This window comes from Somniosus microcephalus, chromosome 11 (genome assembly GCF_052327205.1).
Source record: "Somniosus microcephalus isolate GS21.2 chromosome 11, FLI_Smic_1.0, whole genome shotgun sequence".
NCBI lineage: Eukaryota > Metazoa > Chordata > Chondrichthyes > Squaliformes > Somniosidae > Somniosus > Somniosus microcephalus.
Window position 1 is genome coordinate 55,684,891 of NC_140997.1, and position 20,648 is coordinate 55,705,538.

General features: G+C 42.3%; 1 protein-coding gene across 2 annotated transcripts in view; it reads right to left on the reverse strand.

Annotated features, from left to right (window-relative positions):
* Positions 1-20,648, reverse strand: part of mapk8ip3 (mitogen-activated protein kinase 8 interacting protein 3) — a 263,435-nt gene that overhangs the window by 112,194 nt on the left and 130,593 nt on the right. For both annotated transcript variants that reach the window (XM_086000700.1, XM_086000698.1), the window contains 3 exons: positions 19,822-20,056; positions 18,631-18,736; positions 15,207-15,325 (listed from right to left, as the gene is read on the reverse strand). In XM_086000700.1, coding sequence (XP_085856826.1) covers positions 15,207-15,325; positions 18,631-18,736; positions 19,822-20,056 — 460 coding nt within the window. The remainder of the gene's footprint in view (positions 1-15,206; positions 15,326-18,630; positions 18,737-19,821; positions 20,057-20,648) is intronic.

The window sequence follows — 20,648 nt, forward strand, 5'->3', positions numbered from 1 at the left end:
ACCGAGCAGCCCCTCAACATGTCCATTGCATGGGAGCCGACCATGTTGGCAGCAGCAGAGTCTTGGGAATTCCTGCCTCAAGGTTCTCTCAATCTGATCATCTAGCACGTTGAAGCCAAAGGACAGAACCGCTTGTAGACTGGAGCCTAAGGCCTCTATAGTAGCAATCTGACCATTCACAAGAGATACCCTGACTGCACTTATGACCTGTAGCACTATTTTTAATGGAGGTGTCAATTCATTTAAAATAAATAGGTCAACAGCTTCACTAAAATAGCAGGCAAAGGAATTTCCTACAAATTTATTCATATATACTGTTAATGCAGAGGTGTAATTTCAAACCCTTTTTTGCTAATAAAGAATTTGCAAGAACTCAAATGTTCTTTTCCTCATTTTCACCGAGTTGCTAAACTGCGACTAGCTCAGAATAACTTATACTCCTGTTCTGGACCTTGAACTGCATTGTAATTCAAATGTGAGCTGCTGAATAGTGTGGCAGATTAGCAAACTGCATCTCCAATTCTGGGATTTGGGTTTAATCCATCCTAGATGAATAAAATGAAAGTCTCCTCTCTTTTCCAGCTATAATAAAATGAAAGCCTACTCCCTTTGCTCATTTCTACCTGCAATGAGTTTGGGCAGTCTCAATCCAATAAATTAGAAATCTCATTCAAAGAGACAGCAACAATAACTAGCGTTGGAAAATAGAAATGTTACACAGGGGCAGCAAGGAATCTTCCACTGAGGTTGGGCTAGAGGTACACTATAATAGAGAGAGCTTTACTTTGCAGCTGGCCACTGTGTCCGAGCTGAGAATGTGATTGCTGACACTGGATAACAAATGTGGGAAATGTTCCATTAACCCAGCATTGGCATTCCTCAACCTGATGAGTAAAAACAAACTTCGCTATAAATTTAACTGTTGCGCCCAATAAAAACTCTTGTTGGCCAAAGAATTAAATCAAACCTCAAAAGAATGTTTATAGTATAAATGAGGATTTTTATCAAACTTCCCAGTTACACTTTGCAACAAGCCAATGGATGTCCAAATTACTGGAATACACGGTTCAAAAGCACACTGAAAAAAATTTAAAACCACAGAGAATCCTGCTTGTACGCCCTTGTGCCATGTTTTATAAGTGTGAAATGAATTGGATTTCTGCCTCATTTCAGTATTGAAACCCAATCAGAGGCTGTCTCAATGCCCCTTTAATTAAGATCAACTAACGCAGTAAAGAATCAGGATTGAACTTGGGACCTTCCCGAGTTGTATGGCCCAGCTACTCACGGAGCCACCAGGAGAGCTCTCTGCATCTTTATAAATATGATTCTGAAACATGAAATTGATTGCTGATTCTCTGCTTCATATATTCTGTGCAAAGCAAATCAAAATGCTTCTTACTTTAAAAATAACATTATTCCAAGACTAATTTTTTTTTTAATAAACTAGTTTTGCTCAGGTAAAGAAAATACTGTTCTTCTGGGCTACAAACTGTGACCTGAAATGTGCAACACTGTTATTGAGTTTCACTCTCAGTCACAACAGTTCTCTGCTATACTGTTCAAAATATTTTCTTCTTGTATACACAAGATCGTAAAGTGATGCTAAAATGCAAAATATAAATGCTGGCTTTATTAAAGGGTCAATTTGTTGTCAGAAAGCAAAATATTTGTTTGAATTATTTATTCAGGGTTATCTTTAAATTGCACTTTTCACTCAATACTCATGGTATAACATATAGAGCAGAGACAGAGCACGTCAGTGCGGGAGCCCTGGGTAAATCTCGCCTTCAATAATCAAAAACCACCAACAGTGATTCAAATAATCCTTTAAATATGTGTCTTCTATAAAGGAAAATCCCATTAAATCACATCTCCATTACTGGCATCAGTAGAACATTTTTGTCAGTGCACATCTTATTAACACAATTTTTAACAGCAAACCACCTGAAGATCTAATTCCGACATCTGCTAATTTTAATGACAAAATAGACAGGACTTTCTTTTTTTTGAAAGAAGTGTTTCCCATTTTATACAAAAGTGTCTACTTTTACATTAAAATTAGCAGATGAAGGAAAAGTGAGCGTGAGCTCGTGTCAAGACTGACGGGTGCTTTAAGCAGGCAGAGGCAGTGTCACACATTGCCAAACCAGTCCCAAACTGGTTTCAGATCACCGTCAGCTGGAGAAATCAAAGTACGATTAGATTTCAACTGATCAATACCCATCAAGTATTCTATTATCCACCTCTCTCTGTCAAAACCTTGATTCAAAAGAAATGCTCTGGGGTCACAAGCATTAGATTTTAATCGCATTTAGATATCTATTGTCAACTGAAGGACCTGCTTGTGTCCCCTTTAAAGACAATCCGATGGGTTCATTATTGAAACATCCACAATTAACTACGGTTGATGGTCCTTAGTCTGTCTGAAAATTAATTGAAAATTTTGGAATCAAAGTAATGTGAACAGAAAAGCCAATCAGCCAACAGCAGTGATACATCACAAACTAGCAACACAAAGACACAACCAAACCAGAAGGTCAGAGGGGCAAAGGCAAGCAGCACCATTTCCCAGCCTCATACTACACTACAAAAGCAAAAGAAAAGATTACATATTACTGCAAAAAGGTATGAAAATGTATGAAGGAAGATTGACAAATGGTGGCAGGAACCTTACCGAAGAAATCATCACGCACTAAGAGGGCAGTCCATTAACGGGGTCGGGGGGGGGGGGGGGGGGGGGGGGAAGGGAGCAAAAAGAGAGAAAGAAGCGGTTATGCACCAGTTCATTGTTTGTCAGCCTTCATACTGATCTGACTGCTGATAAACTTACTGCTCTGCTGCACAGCGATACACTTAGTGAGGTAAAATGAATGTACTCCACCCCTACAGTGTCGCTCAATGCCTCAGTTACTCAGGGTCACAAAATGCAATGTATAGCAACTGCAACTTTACCCAAGATACTGAGGGGGGTGCAACCGGTCTGCGCCAGTTGTGCGAAATGGGCTCAAGCGAACTTGCAGCCTGCTTTACACCACGCCTGACTGCAATGGAAAAGAAAATTGGCCGCTGTGTAAAACGGGCTGCCGACATGCTAGGAGCCTGTTTCACACACGAGCATCAACCAATTTCACCCCCCCAGAAAGTCACAATATACCAGAGACATAGAGCAACCTGAAGTCAGCCCCAGAAGAACAACTGCAATGAGTACCTCAGGTTGGCAGTCAATGTGTGTCAGAAATACACAGTGATTGGGATATTGGCCCGGGATTTGCTCAGGGCTGCTCCCACTCCACAGCCATAACTTTGCCAGAAGTGCAGCGGGAATCCAGTTTAAAACTTTCAGCAAAGTTGCAGTGGTGGAGCGGGAGCAGCTCGGAAGACATTTTGGGCTATTTTCAAACAGGCTTTGTGACAGGCGGCAACACTAGAAACAGATTCTTAAACTGAAGCACCAGCTTCCTGCCATGGCTTTTCACAGGTCAAAATGGACCTGTTTTTCATCTGCCAATGTACAGTGGACAACAGGACTTTTATGGGATTTGATGAAGTGCAACAGGATTCTATGGAAGTTAAAAGCCTTCCTGTTTTCTGGATGTATAAAGTGATTGCAGAGTTACTGCATTTGTATATCCCCGGCCTTATAGCTTGTATTAAATCTCAAGTCCAAGAAAAACTTTGAGATGTAATTTCAGGGACGGGGGGGTGGGGGGGAGCAGGTATGTCATACAACTGCAATCCAAGGTCATCGTCCTAAGTTGAACACACTCCTTCCATTTCAGTAAAATTAGATATAATATTGTGTCATTTAAACTAAGGGAAACTTAAATTGCTTTGAATGAAGTGTTTTCTGAACAAGGTACAAAATGTATTTAAAGAGATCATTTTTGGGTTTATCAATGTTCAACAAGCCAAGGTGACTAACCCACCCCCAAACACTGGGATCAAAAAGCTATTTCTTGCATGATTAAATCCAAAAGCTAACTCTTGCCTTTTTTATTGGCAGGCATTCAGATCTTCAGTATTTTATCTCCTATTTCCCTTTAAATTGTTAGACCTCCCACCCAACCTGCCACATTGTCTTCATTCATTCAGCAGGTCTGGATTGAGCCCTACTCCATGGCCAACATCAGTCACTGTGATTGTCCTAACAGGTGGAGTAGCTTTGCAGGCTTTGGATTTTCTCCCAAGATTTGAGCATTGCTGCGATAAAATGACCCTACTGAACGTCTGGCTGAGAGCTTGGTGCTACTCAGTTGAAGAAAGTGGCCAAGTTCGAATGCCAGTTGAGGCTGCAGTTTGAACATGGACCCTGTAGCTAGGAGTCCAAAGCCCTACTGCTAAAGCGTGAGGAGAAGAAATCAGAGCTATTTTTATCCCACCCACAATTCTAAGTGCGATTCAGTTTTCAATCAAAAACAGCTGTTTGGTGGAGGAGAGCCTTGAGGACATTGTGCACGAATGAGCAACCTTAGTTTAGGAAACGTTTTTGCTGCATCACCAGGATTCTGGGGAAGGGAGGAAGGCGTTACACTCCTATTGCAGTTTGAGGCCAGACTGAGCAAACCAGACAGGAAGCACAGACCAAAAGCCAGAAGTGATTGGACAGCGGTAGGGGAGTATCACAATGTGTATAGCACCAACACAAACACACCAATCAGAGGAGAGATACACACCTGAAAACTCTCCTATGGAGATGTCCAGCGCAAGCAGACACAGACCGGGAGGAAAAAGGAAGCAAAAAAAGTCAATCAATAATTAAAGTTAGAAAAATAAAATCCACAAAAGAAACATCAATGATCTTGCAGGCATTTCAATGACAGTGAAAATAAAATAATAAGACTTGCATTTATATAGCGTCTTTCACAACTTCAGGATGTCCCAAAGTGCTTTACAGCCAATGAAGTACTTTTGAGGTGTAGTCACTGTTGTAATGTAGCAGCCAATTTGCACACAGCAAGCTCCCACAAACAGCAATGTGATAATGACCAGATAATCTGTTATAGTGATGTTGACTGAGGGATAAATATTAGCCAGGACACCAGGGAAGCCTCCCCTGCTCTTCTTCGAAATAGTGCGATGGGTTATTTTACATCCACCCGAAAGAGCAGACATCAGTTTAACAGGCCTCAGTTTAACATCTCATCTGAAAGACAGCACCTCCAACAGTCCAGCACTCCCTCAGTACTGCACTGAAGTGTCAGCCTCGATTTTGTGCTCAAGTCTCTGGAGTGGGTCTTGAACCCACAACCTTCTGATCAGAGGCGAGGGTGCTACCCACTGAGCCACGACTGACACACTAAATGGAATACTAAAGGCCAGACCAGTGGCGAGTGCGTAAAATGAGACTTGCACCAAAGCTGAGCATGTTTCCTGCAATGTGCTGTCTTAGTGTACCTACCATGCTAAACGTCACCCTGCTCTGAAACTGCTGTGGCATCAACCAGTCACTTACTTTATGTCTCTCAGTCAATGACGACAGCGCAACCACAGGCAGAGTCAGGATTTACAGACTGCTGCTGAATCTCATTAAAACAAATCGGGAGGGGGGGGGGGGGGGGAGAAATAATAATGAGGGAGGAGAAGAAAAAGCCAGAAGATTTCCACTTCAGCCAGAGAGTGTTGTGAATAAAGAACATTTCGATTTTGCTACCATACCCAATTCATTGTTCGCCAGTTTATTCCACAGAATGTAAAGCCCGGAATGATAAAAATGTCCTCCAGCCTTACAGACAAGAAAGTAGAAAGGCAGCACTGATTGATTCTTTGCTGCAGTGCTGCAGCAAAGACGGGAGAAATTCTGGCTCAGACGGATAATGATTTTTAATGTACTATGCAGCACCACTGTGCTGAGAAATGCTCTGTACATCCTGACCCAGCATTTTTTTGTTCTACATTCATTGCTGCAATTTGCCCCGTTTTGAAGTGGCAGTACCGCACGAATGACAATCCCAATAGAATTATCAGTGTGAATGGCCACTTAGCTGCCTGAGCCATTCTAGGCGCATTTTCCGAAACCCAAATGGAACAATAACCAAGGAATAATTCAAATAGGTCAGTGCTGGTGTTACGTTACTGCAATTCTTTCACTGGTGAGACAAGCCATTATATTTTGCAACCTGTGCCAACTATCAATTTCCGCCCCCCCCTTCCCCCCCCGCCTTGAAAGAAGTGCAGTCCCAGCCAATCAGCACAATATCCTCAACACCGTAAGACAGATTAAATGCCCGATTCTGGCTCAACAGAACATCACTACCAAAGAAATACCCCACCTTTTATCTTTGTGGATCTGTGTGGTGATTATTCTTGTTTTATAAAGAAGCATTGTAATTGGTTGCCTGTTTTCCTGCCTTGAGATATATGCTGTAAACTTATTGGTTAGTTGATTCCATGTGACCTGTGGTGGCCATCTTAAATTCAGTTTTCTACAGTTTGGTTGAGACTGGGTGCTCAACATGTACTTGCTGGTTTTTTAAGGTTAATAAAGCCTAGCTTTTGAAAGGCAATCTACTCTATTTCAATTTATTAACCTTTTGCTATAATGGAACGATATCTTCGACCGGAGCGATTTAATGCTGACCCTAATTCTGCAGGAGTGGATGATCAATGGAAACATTGGTATCGTACATTTAAAAACTTTTTGGGTGTGTTGGATCAGCAATCTCTAAATAAGTTGGATATACTAATCACCACATTCAAGTTGCGGAAAAAGTTGGCTTAACTTTCAATAAAGAGAAGTGTATTTTTTCGACTACCGAGGTAAATTTACTGGGGTATATTATCTCGGGAAACAAGATTAAACCAGATCCAGAATGGCTGCGACCACTGATTGATTGACCTTGCCCTACTAATTCTAAGGCCTTGCAACGAGTTGTTGGACTGTTTTCTTATTATTCTAATTGGATTGCAAACTTCTCGCAGAAGATCCGGCCCCTTATTCGGGTTACGACATATCCTCTATCATGGGAGGCCAGGATGTGTTTTGATAATCTTAAAAAGGATATCCTTGGAGCAGTTGTGCATTCTATTGATGAGCAGGTTCCCTTTGTGATTGAGACGGACGCTTCCGATTTTGCAATTGGGGCTACCCTGAACCAAAATGGAAGACCTGTGGCCTTTTTCTCACGTACTCTGAGCAATAGTGAGCAGAGACATTCATCAATAAAGAGGCGTACGCAATAGTAGAAGCACTGCATAAATGGAGACATTATTTATCTGGGCGACATTTTATGTTAGTAACTGACCAAAAATCTGTGTCCTTCATGTTTGATGTCAAACATTTCGGAAAGATTAAGAATGATAAAATAATGAGGTGGAGGATCGAGTTGGCATGCTACCATTTCGATATAGTCTATCATCCGGGGAAGGATAATGTTGCCGCTGATGCGCTGTCGAGGGCTTATTGTTCTGTGCTTCACGGAGATACGCTTATTAATCTTCATAATGCTTTGTGCCATCCTGGTGTTACGAGGATGATACACTTCGTACGCAGTAAGAATTTGCCCTTTTCAGTTGAAGACGTCAAGCGGATGACTTTGTCATGCTCTGTCTGCGCCAGGTGTAAACCGAATTTCTTTAAGCCTCAACGAGCTCATCTTATAAAGGCTACTTCTCCCTTTGAACGCCTGAGCGTTGATTTTAAGGGGCCTCTTCCTTCAACGACTCAGAATCGATATATATTTACTGTTGTGGATGAGTCTTCAAGGTTCCCTTTTGCTTTTCCTTGTGCAGATGTATCAGCTGCTACAGTTATTAAATGTCTGACTCAACTTTTTGTCATCTTTGGGATACCTGCGTATATCCATTCGGATCAGGGAAAGTTCTTTTATGTCTTCCCAGTTGAAGGAATACCTCCAGAGTCGGGGAATTTCTACTAGCAGAACTATCCCGTATAATCCCCAGGGTAATGGACAGTGCGAACGATACAATGGGGTGATCTGGAAGGCAGTTATGTTGGCTTTGACATCCCAGAACCTTAAGAATACACAGTGGGAAATGGTACTGCCTGATGCCCTGCATTCCATTAGATCATTGCTTTCAACGGCTACTAATGTGACCCCCCATGAAAGGCTCTTCAACTATCCGCGGAGATCCACTACGGGATATTCGGTACCTTCATGGCTTACTATGCAGGGACCTGTGCTGCTCCGACGCCATGTTAGACTGTCAAAGTATGATCCTTTAGTGGAGGAGGTGGAGCTATTGGAGGCAAATTCCCAATATGCTCACATTCGATTCCAAGATGGGAAAGAAAGTACGGTTTCAGTTAAAGACTTAGCTCCTTGTGGTGGCCAGCCCTCTCCTGAGGACATTAACAATAGCCATAATTCAGATAATGTTGATGTCGTCACAGATACTACGAACATTTCCAATCCTATTGCAGACACTTACAATTCTCTTAGTCTGCCCCCGATGGATGTTCATGACCCTCCCAGTCTACCTTCTAATGGGACTTCCAATCCGGAAACCGTTGATAATCGGGATATTGATAGCCTCCCTGCAGAAGATATTTCTGTGTCTCCTGGTGTGGGAGGGCAAGGAACTCCACCAAGGTTAAGAAGGTCGACACGAACAAGATATCCAGTCGACCGATTAAAAATGGACTTTTAAAATAATTAATAATTTAACAGTAAAATTTTAAAATTGTTGAAGGCATTATACATGTATTGCTCTAGTCATAAATAACTAATTGTAAACTGTAAAGGCTACCTAGGTTGAAGTATATTTTAAAAGGAGGGGTGAATGTGGTGATTATTCTTGTTTTATAAGAAGCATTGTAATTGGTTGCCTGTTTTCCTGCCTTGAGATATATGCTGTAAACTTATTGGTTAGTTGATTCCATGTGACCTGTGGTGGCCATCTTAAATTCAGTTTTCTACAGTTTGGTTGAGACTGGGTGCTCAACATGTACTTGCTATTTTTTTAAGGTTAATAAAGCCTAGCTTTTGAAAGGCAATCTACTCTTTATTTCAATCTGTATGACAGAGAGTACAGTGCAAATATCACTGTATAAATGTTGTATAGATGTGTCACCATACAAATAACACTGAATATGCTACTGTATGAGTGCTACTGTACAAGTACATTGCTGCATGAACACGGTCATGAATCTTACCATTCATGTAGAAATGACTCATGAGATAACACTGGGCGGCCAGCTGGTGGCGCCGTCCAAGGAGAGTATAAATACTCGGGCGTGGACCCAGCTTGCTCAGGACGTTTTTGTAACCAGGAACTAGTGATGTAACTAGAAACTCATGGTTGTGAAACAGTTGATTAAAGCCTTGTTTTATACTCAAACCAAGTGCTTAGTAGTTTTCTTACGTCAAACACGTCGTCATGTAAGTGTGTTGCTGTATGAGTCTGGCATTAAGAGTGTAGCACTGTATAACAGTATTGCTATATGACTTCATTGTACAAGTATATCACTGTATGAGTCTTGCTGTATGAATGTGCTGCTGCATGAGTGTAATACCATGCATTACTATATGAGGTTGACATTGTGTGACTATCACCTACAGATGTATCACTATGAAAATATCACTATACAACAGTATTGGTGCATCAAAGTGATTGGCCGCCAGGAATTTCCTCTGGCTTTTCTCGTTCCACAGGCGTAACTTTGGCGGAAACACCATTTATTGACGCAAATGTGGCTTCCGCCAAAGTTATGGCAGCAGAGCGAGAAAAGCCTGAGGAAATTCCTGGCGTTGAACTTCACCACCTGGGTCGTAACCTGGCGGAGCGGAACACCCACCCTTTACAGCACTCACCTGATTTTCTTCCTATTGATTTCAGATGGCAAAGGTGAACATTATCCCCATTGTGTGATAGTGTAATGGCATGAGAATATCAATGTATGCGACTGCCATTGTACAAGGGTATAAACGTTTGATGGGATGCCTGTAGCCCTTAATACTAAAACAGTATCCAAGTTCTTGCAGGTTAATTTTCTGCAAGTTGAACAAACTGCATTTACTAACCACTGGTTTGTTCTTTTCAGTTAGAATGAGACAAATCGTTAACCAAACCCAGGCACTGTACATTCAGTTGCTGTTGTGGCGCTGAGTTCTGTGCACTCATCATTTTCAGTACACTCTACCCCGTTCGTTAAAACACGTCGGTGATGTTAAATATTTTTCTATCGTGTTTCACGAGGTATCCACTCTAAATTGTGTTTTAGGCCAGACAGCCACACAAAGCAAACAACTGCAAAGTCTATCCTGAGAATGTTGAACAGAGCACTTAAACATGTCCGCACTGGGCTGCTGGGAATGCTTCAGTCGCGAAGTGTAAAGTGGTCCAATTTCCTGGAGAATGGCGGGGGGGTGGCGAGAAGGGGCCCTTTTTGAGAAATACGTTTGACAATGATTTACAGCACAGAAACCCATTAGAGCATAAAAATTAATCAGCAAAGAAACAGCTTTAACACCAGTGGTTGTAATCGGGGGCCCCTGATGCTAGAATTCACAGCACAGCCACATGCTATTGGATGAGCTGAAATACAGCGCAAACGTGCAATGTTTTGTTTCAGAGTTTTGGCCAGTGTCAAAATTATGTTGTGCAAGCAATGCTGCTTTTATTTTGGAGTGAGGAGAGGTGATTCCAATCAGAAAACATGTTTCTAGGTGCCCCGTGGGACCTTCCTTTGAAGAGTTGGAATTGCACGTGTTGGACAACACCAGCTGTACTGCAGGCTATATTCCAGCCGATGTAATCAAATTCACAAAACATTTCTGCATCCAGACGCACACCAGTCATAGAGATGTACCTTTGGCTTTTCCACGACAGCGGAAACCAACCTGACATGATCCCCTAGTGGCAACGTAGAAGCACCGTGCAGCAAACATGCATTAAGCTGTCTGGATTTTTACAGCAATTTTTGTATCGTCCTATTATACCACACTGCCATTGAGTATTATAATGACACATCTGGGGTCCGATCTTAGATGTTTTCCTTCACTGATTGTATTTTCTACTACGGATCATCAATTGTGGAAGGATTTCCACTTACTTTTGCAGTAAAGTGTGGCCTTATTACTGGTGATTAATATTGCTGGAGTTTTCATTTCACTTGTTACTGGCAGCGAAGCACTGAGTTCAGGAAAGCCACCTTGGGACATCGGAAAATTGAGGCAAGGGAGAACGTCCCCACAGCAGTGCTGCAGTTAAACCGTCTGTTGTACAGGAAACTTTGTGCTATCCGGCACCGACGGGACCAAACTGTTGCTGTCCCATCAAAACTGCTGGACAAACCAGCATTAATGTTGAAACATACGGAGATTTTGAGCTCTGTATCTGGCAACAAACCCCGTTGCTTAGCAACAGCTTCTAAACAGTCGGCCGTACCTTGCAAGCATCTCTGTAGCTTAGCAACAGCTTCAGCGAGACCTTGCAGAGCCTGACTGGTGAAAAAAAAGCAACGAAAAGAAAAAAAACCTAACAAAACGGCTCCTGATTTTTGCCGGTGGCTTGAGCTTTCCAGACAGTTAACCTCCGGATAAACCAAAGTTTCCTGTAGAAGCAGGAGTATGAGGTGTCGCTCACAGAGTGCAGTGTATACTGACCTGCTCTCACTGCCCTCAATTCTGGCTCTGTAATTAGCAGCAAATTTGAGGTAAACAGCACAGGTCAGTGCCTAAGCACGTAAACCGCAGCGTGAGGACACTGGACACAGGTCTTTATTTTAAATCATAAAAATGACAAAGAAAAGACTGCCACTGCTGGAAATTTGAACTAAAAAACAGAAAATGCTGGAAATACACAGCAGGTCAGTCGGCATCTGTAAAGGGAAAAGACAGGTTATGATGTTCAGGGTCACATTTTTGAAGGACGCACACCCAAAATGTCATAACTTGTCTTTTCTCTTCATAGATGCTAACTGACCTCCTATGTATTTCAGTGTCTTTGTTGCAAAGGTTTGATGAGAGTCTGCATCGGTGATAATGATCTGCATCAACAACACAATGCAATACGGTTCATTGTCACGGATAATGGTTTGACTGGATTGGGTAACACATTTAATGTTAAAGCCCAGCAGCATCTTTCACAGCTGGCATGTAATTTAATCGCATTCAACTGGTTTGCAGATAAAGGCTGCACCTACGGTACGTTGCAAATTTTTTTAGATCCGAGGGCTCTGCTAGTACAGCCAGTGTAGGTCGCTGATTGGAATGCTGTTTTTCTGTCTCAGGATTCAAATATAATTATATACTTCACTGAAAAGCATATGCAAAGGTTTTAAGTTCATATCTCATAAAATCGTCAAATATAAATTTAAGGTTTAGGAACGTGGGAACAGGAGTCGGCCATTCAGCCCCTCGAGCTTATTCTGCCATTCAATTAGATCATAGCTGATCTGTATCTTAACTCCATCACCTTGGTTCCATAACCCTTAATACCCTTGCCTAACAAAACTCTAACAATCTCAGTTTTGAAGCTTTCAATTCACCCCCAGTCTCAACAGCTTTTTTTGGGGGGCGGGGGGGGTAGTGTTCCAGATTTCCACTACCTTTTGTGGGAAGAAGTGTTTCTGACATCACCCCTGAACAGCTTAGCTCTAATTTTAAGGTTATACCCCTTTGTTCTGAACTCCCCCACCAGAGGAAATAGTTTCTTTCTCTCTACCCAATCAACTCCTTCAATCATCTTAAACACATCAAATGGATCACCCCTTAATCTTCTATATTCAAGAGAATACAAGCCTCGTCTATGCAACCTGTCCATTTAATTTAACCCTTTTAGCCCCGGTATCATTCTGGTGAATTTGCACTGCACCCCCTCCAAGGCCAATATATCCTTCCCGATGTGCGGTGCCCAGGACTGAACGCAGTGCTCCAGATGGGGTCTAACCAGAGCTCTGTACAGCTGTAACATAACTTCCACCCCTTTGTATTCCAGCCCGCTCGAGATAAAGCCCAACATTCACTTAATTTAAATGCAAAATTAAGCTTTGTTACTAAAGAGAGCGGAAAGGATCTTAGTAGTGGGAAGTCCTCAAGTGTTTTCTTTCTGTTTCTTCAGTTGCTAACTTCATCTGATCCATTGCTGTCCTTTGAGTTTTAGATCACCCATTTCCTCCAGCGTTCGACCACAGTGCACTTGAAAATAACTGCACTTTATTTCTCTCTCTTAAATACCTCTCAAAAGCCTATCCTCCACTGCAAGCTTAAATGTTGGACTTGGTTCTGATTCAGGGGACTGGGTTTGGAACGGAAGTTTTGTCCTTTCAGTTCTGGGACCTGGGTTTGAATCTAGACTGGGCTGATGGGATAAAGGTCTCCTCTCTCTACCAATTGTAGAAGTCCTAAATAGTTTGAGTTTGGGTAATGTTAATGCAATGGGCACAACTTCTACATCACAAAATTGTTCCGATTCATTATATATCTGGACACACTAAACTGAAAGATCAAGGATTCCATGATGTGTGGGTATAAAGTTCATTTAAAACCTACAAAGAGTCTTCATTAAATGTTTAAAGAGCCTCACGAGGTCTAATCAATATAGAAAAAGGGTAGTTCAGAATGGCTGGAAGTATTAACACAGAAAACCTTCCAGTCACCCAAAAACCTTTGCATATAACCTTCAGCAAACCGTTCAGTTGCCACAGCTGAAGAGTTTCATTGGATTCAGGGCGAAGAAACAAGAGGCCAATCTCCTTCAAATTGTTTTGTCCCGTCATTGCCTGAACATAATTTTTGATGGCCTTCCGCATGATTTGGATTCTTCCATATTAACTGGACAGAAGGATTTTGGGAGGAATGGGACAGCTTTATGTCAAGACCAAAATTTCTCCACAATGCGCCTCCACATTGACCCTTTATCAAACACAGAAACACAGTAGCACTTCTGCGTCCAAATCAAAAGCATAAGATCATTACTTTCCAATTTATTTCAAGAATACGATGAATTAAGAAGTATTCTGTGTTACCAGAGTAATTTTTGGGGATGGGGGTGTTGGTAAGCTGGTTTAAGCACAAACATATGAAGTACTGGAATGCAGTCCATCATTCCCCATGTAGAGAACTACCAATCATGGATGTGCCATTAGAATGTAAATCAATGGACAAGATATGCTAGGTCATTTTTGCGGGTTTTCTACTAGTCAGTTGCTGGATGGCATCAGCTTAGGTGTGGGAATAGGTTAGCATGCTCCTTCCTTGTCACAAAGTAGTAAGTGCAATGGGAGTGGCAGTTGTGAATGAATAGGCAAAATAAACCTTTTAAAATTCTTTGGTTGTGTACATTAATATTTTACAATATTGTACATTTTATATATATGCAAAATCATGTTATATACAGGAAATTATACACAAATTAAAAACTGAACATATCGGTCAGTATTCAAGGGATTAATGACAGTGAAAGTTTGTAAATAGACCCCAACAATAAACAATTATATCTGAAACACAATTATATCTGAAACCTGGTAACATCAGACTTGACCACTTCTTTTCACACACTCCAAATTTATAATTGTATTTGAAAAACAATGTAAAAATTGCATAGCAAACATATTACATCAGTTTAATACAAGTCACAATGCCATTCAAATATGTTCAATTAACCAAATTCTGCCCACTCTCATCAATATGGGCACAGTGACTGCAATAACAGGAAGATTCAACAACGAAACAAAACTCGTTGAGGTAGAACAATGATACACGTTACTGCACTGTAGAGTGGTCAATATGTATGACTGTGCGTGTGACTCCCACCCTGAACTCAAACCACATCATAATGTGAGATGGAGAGTGGAGGCGAGGTAATCCCTCAGAGAAAGGGAAAATTGGAGTTTGGGATAGATCGGGTCATCCTAGTGGACCTCCAGTTATAGAGCAGCATTTGCCAGAGGCCTTGCCTCCCTATACTCTTGAATGTTGACTGAAAAATGCTAAATATCATGATGAAGCCATGTCAGGAAAATAATTCCTCTTTTTCCAAAATTTGAAATGACATACTTCATTTTATCTACGTTGTCAATAAATCTTAAAAAGTAAGCACTTTTTGTGTATGACAAGAAGAAAAATATTTGTTTTGCCACTGAAGAATTCGGTATTTTATAAATAGCATTTTATACCTTCACTTGGACTTCAGAACTATAAACTGATTGAAAGTAATTCGGGATTTCTACTGGAAACATAATTTTTTATGTCAATCCCAGTTTACAAATCCAAGCCTATCAAATTGGCATATCGTTGACTTACCGAGCAGATCCGCCCCCTCGTCCACATCCCCGATGACCTCTGACCCAGCAGTGGAAAGCTCATGGTACAGTGAATCCGTGTTTATCCCAAACGCCTTATTTACAATTCCTTGTGTGGGGCTGAATCATTCAATTTACAACAGTCAGATTAGTAGACAAATGAACCTTACACAGCAGAGTTACACATCCAACCCAAGCATCACATGGCAACCCACCATACTGTGAGGAGCAGACAAGTATTATTGCTGTCATCACCAACATACACACATTACCTTTACAGGCAAGATTCACATACCCAGTGCTCCAATGTGAACAGGAGAAAATTACTGTTGCCATCTCCAAATTTCACCAGAAAAATAAACAAAGATATGCACGCATAAGGACACACGCATAGAACCCCCCACCAACTGTGCTATTTCTCAGATCAGTTAGCAGTTTTTTTCCCCCCAACTGTTTCATTTAATGGCATCTACATGTGGAGAAAGTGATGGTATTACTGAATGTAAAAAAAAAGGACCTGAATAAAAGTACACGGTTATGGGTAACCATGGTGACAGAACTGTCTTACTGATAGAATGCAGGAAAGGAGGCTTACACTAGCAAATGTAACAGTGGTGCTCGGATGAAGCATCAAACCCAAATAGTTTGGTGGCTATTTTATCCATGTGGGCACATGCTTTATAATCACAGATAATTAACAACAGGCCACTGAATGGCACAGCAAGTTAATGTGCTAGCAAGCCATGCCGTAAGTTTGTAAGACTCCCTGGGATTCAAGTGCAACTGGCAGAGAATGATGAGCCATTGGCATTAGGGAGAACCCAATTCTCATATCAAACCTTTTGTTGCTAATCACAGAACATTGGTGACAACTGGAAGTAAAGGCTGACCTCTCTCTGAGCTGGATCAATGGATTATACTGAGGAAGGGGGGTGGTTACTTGAAGATACGTGGGGAAAAAAATGAAGTGAAATCAATAAATAAACCAAGACAGCAGAAGAAAATACTGGAAATTCATAGTAGGTCCATCACCATATCTAAAAAGAAAAGATAGGTTAAAATTCCATTGCACCACTCCTGGCACATGCTAGAAGCATATATCAGGAGCTGTATAGCGAAATTTGTACACACTAATATTTTGCCACTGGCAGAGTTGTTCGATTACTTGATCGGGGCTGCAGATCATTGTACAGAAGGTGGCTTAATTCATCCAGGGCTTCCTTATAGAATCAAAATCAGCAAAGGCACAGCTCCTCACTCAGTCCCTCATAAGAGCGCCTGGACCTACAGACTCATTGTGGGAGGGGGGGTAACAGCAGGTTGATCTCATCCTTTTTTGATACTGCCCCTCACTCTCCTTTGTTCTCATTCTCCGCCATCAAGACTTCAGACAAGAAACTCCTCAAAAGGAAACGCATGATTCTTTATGGTATCTCTTACTGTGGGGTGGAGGTTGATAATGTGCTGGTGACCAGGGAGTCCTGTACTTTGGCAATTTAAAATGCATCTCAGTAGCTCCCCAAAGCAAAAAGAAATTCCAAAATAAAAGACGAGCTTGAGATATGGACAAAAGTTGTTCAGGCAGTGAAAACCCTCAGATGATGTGCTCCTGACGAGGCTGTGCCTCGGTTATCGGTTTGTAAGTTACACCGATGGTAATGATGTCTAATGAGGGTGTAAATAAAGGCAATTCCAAGGCCTTATGCCATCCAACTCATTTGCATGTGTGTGCTGGTGAAGGGTGGGCACAGAAAGCAGCACCGCCACCTGGACTGGAAGTTTCAGCAGGATGTAAGCAGGGCATACACATGGCAGAAATGGGCCCCACCCTAAAATCTGATCCTCAAAACTGAGATGTGTCCGCATTACACTCCATGTTGGCCAAAACACCAGAGAATTTCGGCCCCATACACTTTAGGGGTAGAAAATGGGCTGTGTCAATTTTATCATTTTGGGTGTGGTCTCTGTCAGAATTGATGAAGTTCTGATGAAAGGTCTACATGCGAAACATTGATCCGTCTTACAGATGCTGATGGATCTTCTGTGTAATTCCAGTATTTTCTGTTGTTCGAGCTCCTGCAGTTTTGCCAGGCCACTTTACGACATTTTGGCCTGGATTTTTTCACCCTGCCATCACCCATTCTCCGGAGGGAATAGGGTGGGCGGGAGCAGGAAACATGGCCGGGAACCTTTCTGCTGGCTCTCGCTGTCCATCGCCACTTCCAGGATCTTACGCAGGAAGTGAAGGCGAGTGTATTGAAATAATACGTCAATAACAGCACCAAGCCGTGTGGAGCATTTTCCAATCATTAACACCACGGCAACGCTGGTTGTCGGGAACACCGCCTGTCCAGCATTGCTAAGGTGACTGGGGGGAGCTTTAAAAATTAAACAGGTGCCCTGCGCAGTGGAATCGGTCACTCGACTATTACACTGCTGTAGGAGCCACAGCCATTTATTTCATAATCAGACCGCCATCTGAGGCAACCCAGTGGCGTTGGAAATTTTAAAAAATGAACCTGAGCTGTCGGGGTAAGTGCTCACAGTGCTGGGTGGGTCAAACTTCACCTCACACCAATCTGGTGGGGTTCCAACGGCACCAGAAATCTAGTCTCGTTTAATTATTTTACAACGGTCTGAAATTCATCCACAGGTTTTCAAACGGTGCTCACGGGCTCTCCGGGGTCTGTGACAGGATCCCAGGGTGGAGGCTTCCCTGAACTCATCAGATTGCTGCATTTTTCTGTATCTGTTGATTTGCTAGTATGTTCAATATGTTTGCTGAATGCTAGTAAAACATGGGGTAGATTTTACCCTGCCCCCACCACCCCCCCCCCCCCCGTTGCCACCGGGAGCCTTCTGGGTCAACCTTACACCAGCAAAGAGGGGAGGAAAGAGGAACACAGCTTTTGGCCAGAGAGGACTGCAACTGCATTCCTGGCCACCGGCCTTGAGATCTTCTGGGAAACGGCACCCAGGTGACTCCAAGGCATGAAGATCTGGAGAGTCCCTGAAAAAAATTAACACTCACCTTTGGGTCCTTTTCAGCTGCCAGGCCCGTGCAAAGCCTCTGTCCTGAGGGGCATTCCAGAGCAAGGCCCACCACCAACTTCCTGGGGTGTCCTGCATCCGAGTGCCCCTGGCCCACTATACCAGGAATTTAAGTTGGAGGACAGAAACGTCCTCTACCTCCTCATTACCATAGCAGCACAGGGCCTGTTCTGCCCATTGGAGGAAGCCCCAGAAATCCTGGAGCAAGATAAAAGGGGCAGAGGCGGAGCACTATCTTCTTTTTCCCTGGCTTTAGCACCCAGGAAATAGATGTTTTCTGGTGACGAATGTGAGGAAACCCTGCCCCATTATCCCAATACACTCCCCACTCAGCTTGCACTGCCCATCAGTAAATTTTTGAGCTGAAAAACTACCTGTTGCCTCCACGTCCTTCAAAGCGTGGATCTTGACACATATCAAGTTCAGGGGTTGAATCGATAATGTCCTGAACATCGGACCACTCATCACTACTTCCCATTCCTGCAAATGGTTTCAAGGATACAATTAATTTCATGGTAAAGACATACTGTCAAACCACCAACCATCAACGTTCTGTGTAAGTAATCCTGAACTAAGACAGACACGGGATATCAGAGTGTTAGATTGAAGGATTACTTACTGATATGGCAGGTACAGTGCAGCAGGATGGTGTATTGAAAGAAGTGGCATATCACAGTGAGTTATATCGCAGAAAGTTACAAGACTTGGGATTATTAATAAATGATGCTTAATATGTGCATAGACATTCTAGTGTCTGGCATTTTAATGCTGGTGTTAACCCAGCTGGTTTAACTAAGGTTAATTGCCCTGTTGAAATAGTGTCATACAAACACATTGGAGATTGACTTCAATGGAAAGGAAAATCATGTGGGATGTATAACGGGTGCCGATCCACGATCATCCATCTTGCACCCCTGCCAAATTTGAATTTCACCTCATTGAGTGTTCATCCACTAATAACAGCAATCTTTTACACAGTGAAATGTATATATCAAATTGTGTTGTGGATAAGACTATGGGGTATAGTGCAAAGTTACAAAGAGGTATGGGCTCTCTCAGTGTTCTACACCAGGCTTACAGTGAGAAGTGTCAGCATATCATAGTGTAAAAGTGACACCCTAGAGTAACTATAAAGATAGTGTCACAGGCAGGTTGGCAGTATACCGATCATATGATTAACAGAGAAGTATTAAAAGCCAATTTTGTGCAGTGAGTTATATTATAATGAACACCAAAGAGTGAATAGAAAGTAGCAATCTAATTTAATCAATGGATTTTGATATGTGCGGGTATGTGTGGGGGTGCGTGTACGTGTGTAAATACAGGCAATAAATTTAATAGTAGGGTTCCAATAAATGTCGGGGAGCAATTACCAGACAGTAACCTAACACAGCAGAGTAATACGGGTGAGGCTAGCTAGCCCGGTAACCAATCCAGCCCACCCTGAACTTGCAGTCCTGGACAGTACAACTGGGTTGCACACTGGAAAATGTTCCTGTGCTCAGCACTGGCAATCCTCAACTCAATGAGCACGGAAAAATCAGGGAGCAGAAGCAATCTCTCACCTATGCTGACGTTCCTCATCTCCTGGGTGACCTGGACCTCCATGTTTCTGCTATTACCTTTCGCCCGCTTTCGTTGGTTCTTGACTTTGGTGTCCCCGTTGTAGATTGGATTAACTACTTCATTTAGTGGAGTGACAGCTGCAGAGGGTACAGATGACGTTGGAGTGTTGGATTTAGTTCCTGCAGTACTCGGGGTGGCAGCAGCAGACGATTGGCCAGACTCCGATGTATCATCCTGACACAAGACAAGAGAATTACAGTAATGGGCCTAAATCAGACCTAGCTTCAGCACAGCAATAGGGAATTGTGATTAGCAGGCTCAGGGTTAATCGGAGTCTCAACCTGTTTAAAAACAGCAAACAACACTGCATACCAAGCGTGTCACTGGAATATTAAGAAAAGGAATCAGGTAGAAATTGCAACTAGTCAAAAATAATTAGCTAAAAAGGGGTTTACAGCTAAAATATCTGTGATATGCAATTTGCATCCATAGGAGGCTCTACTTACATGACACATAATAAACACTAATTCACTGACACTTGGCTTGTGCACGTCTTAGTGCCAACTCCTATATGTGTAAACTGTGAAGTGGACATTTGAGACACCTGGTTTAGTTGTGTCCTGACGAAGGGCTGACCTAAAATGTTGACTCTATTTCTCTCTCCACTGATGTTGCCTGGCCTGCTGAGTTTTTCCAGCATTTTCTGTTGTTATTTTAGTTGTGAACTAGTTGTATTCATTGTCAGGACCCCTCCCAGAAACAGTGAAAATGAACCCCCTTTGTAAGGGGGGGGGGGCCACAGTTTCATTTTTTAAAAATCCACACC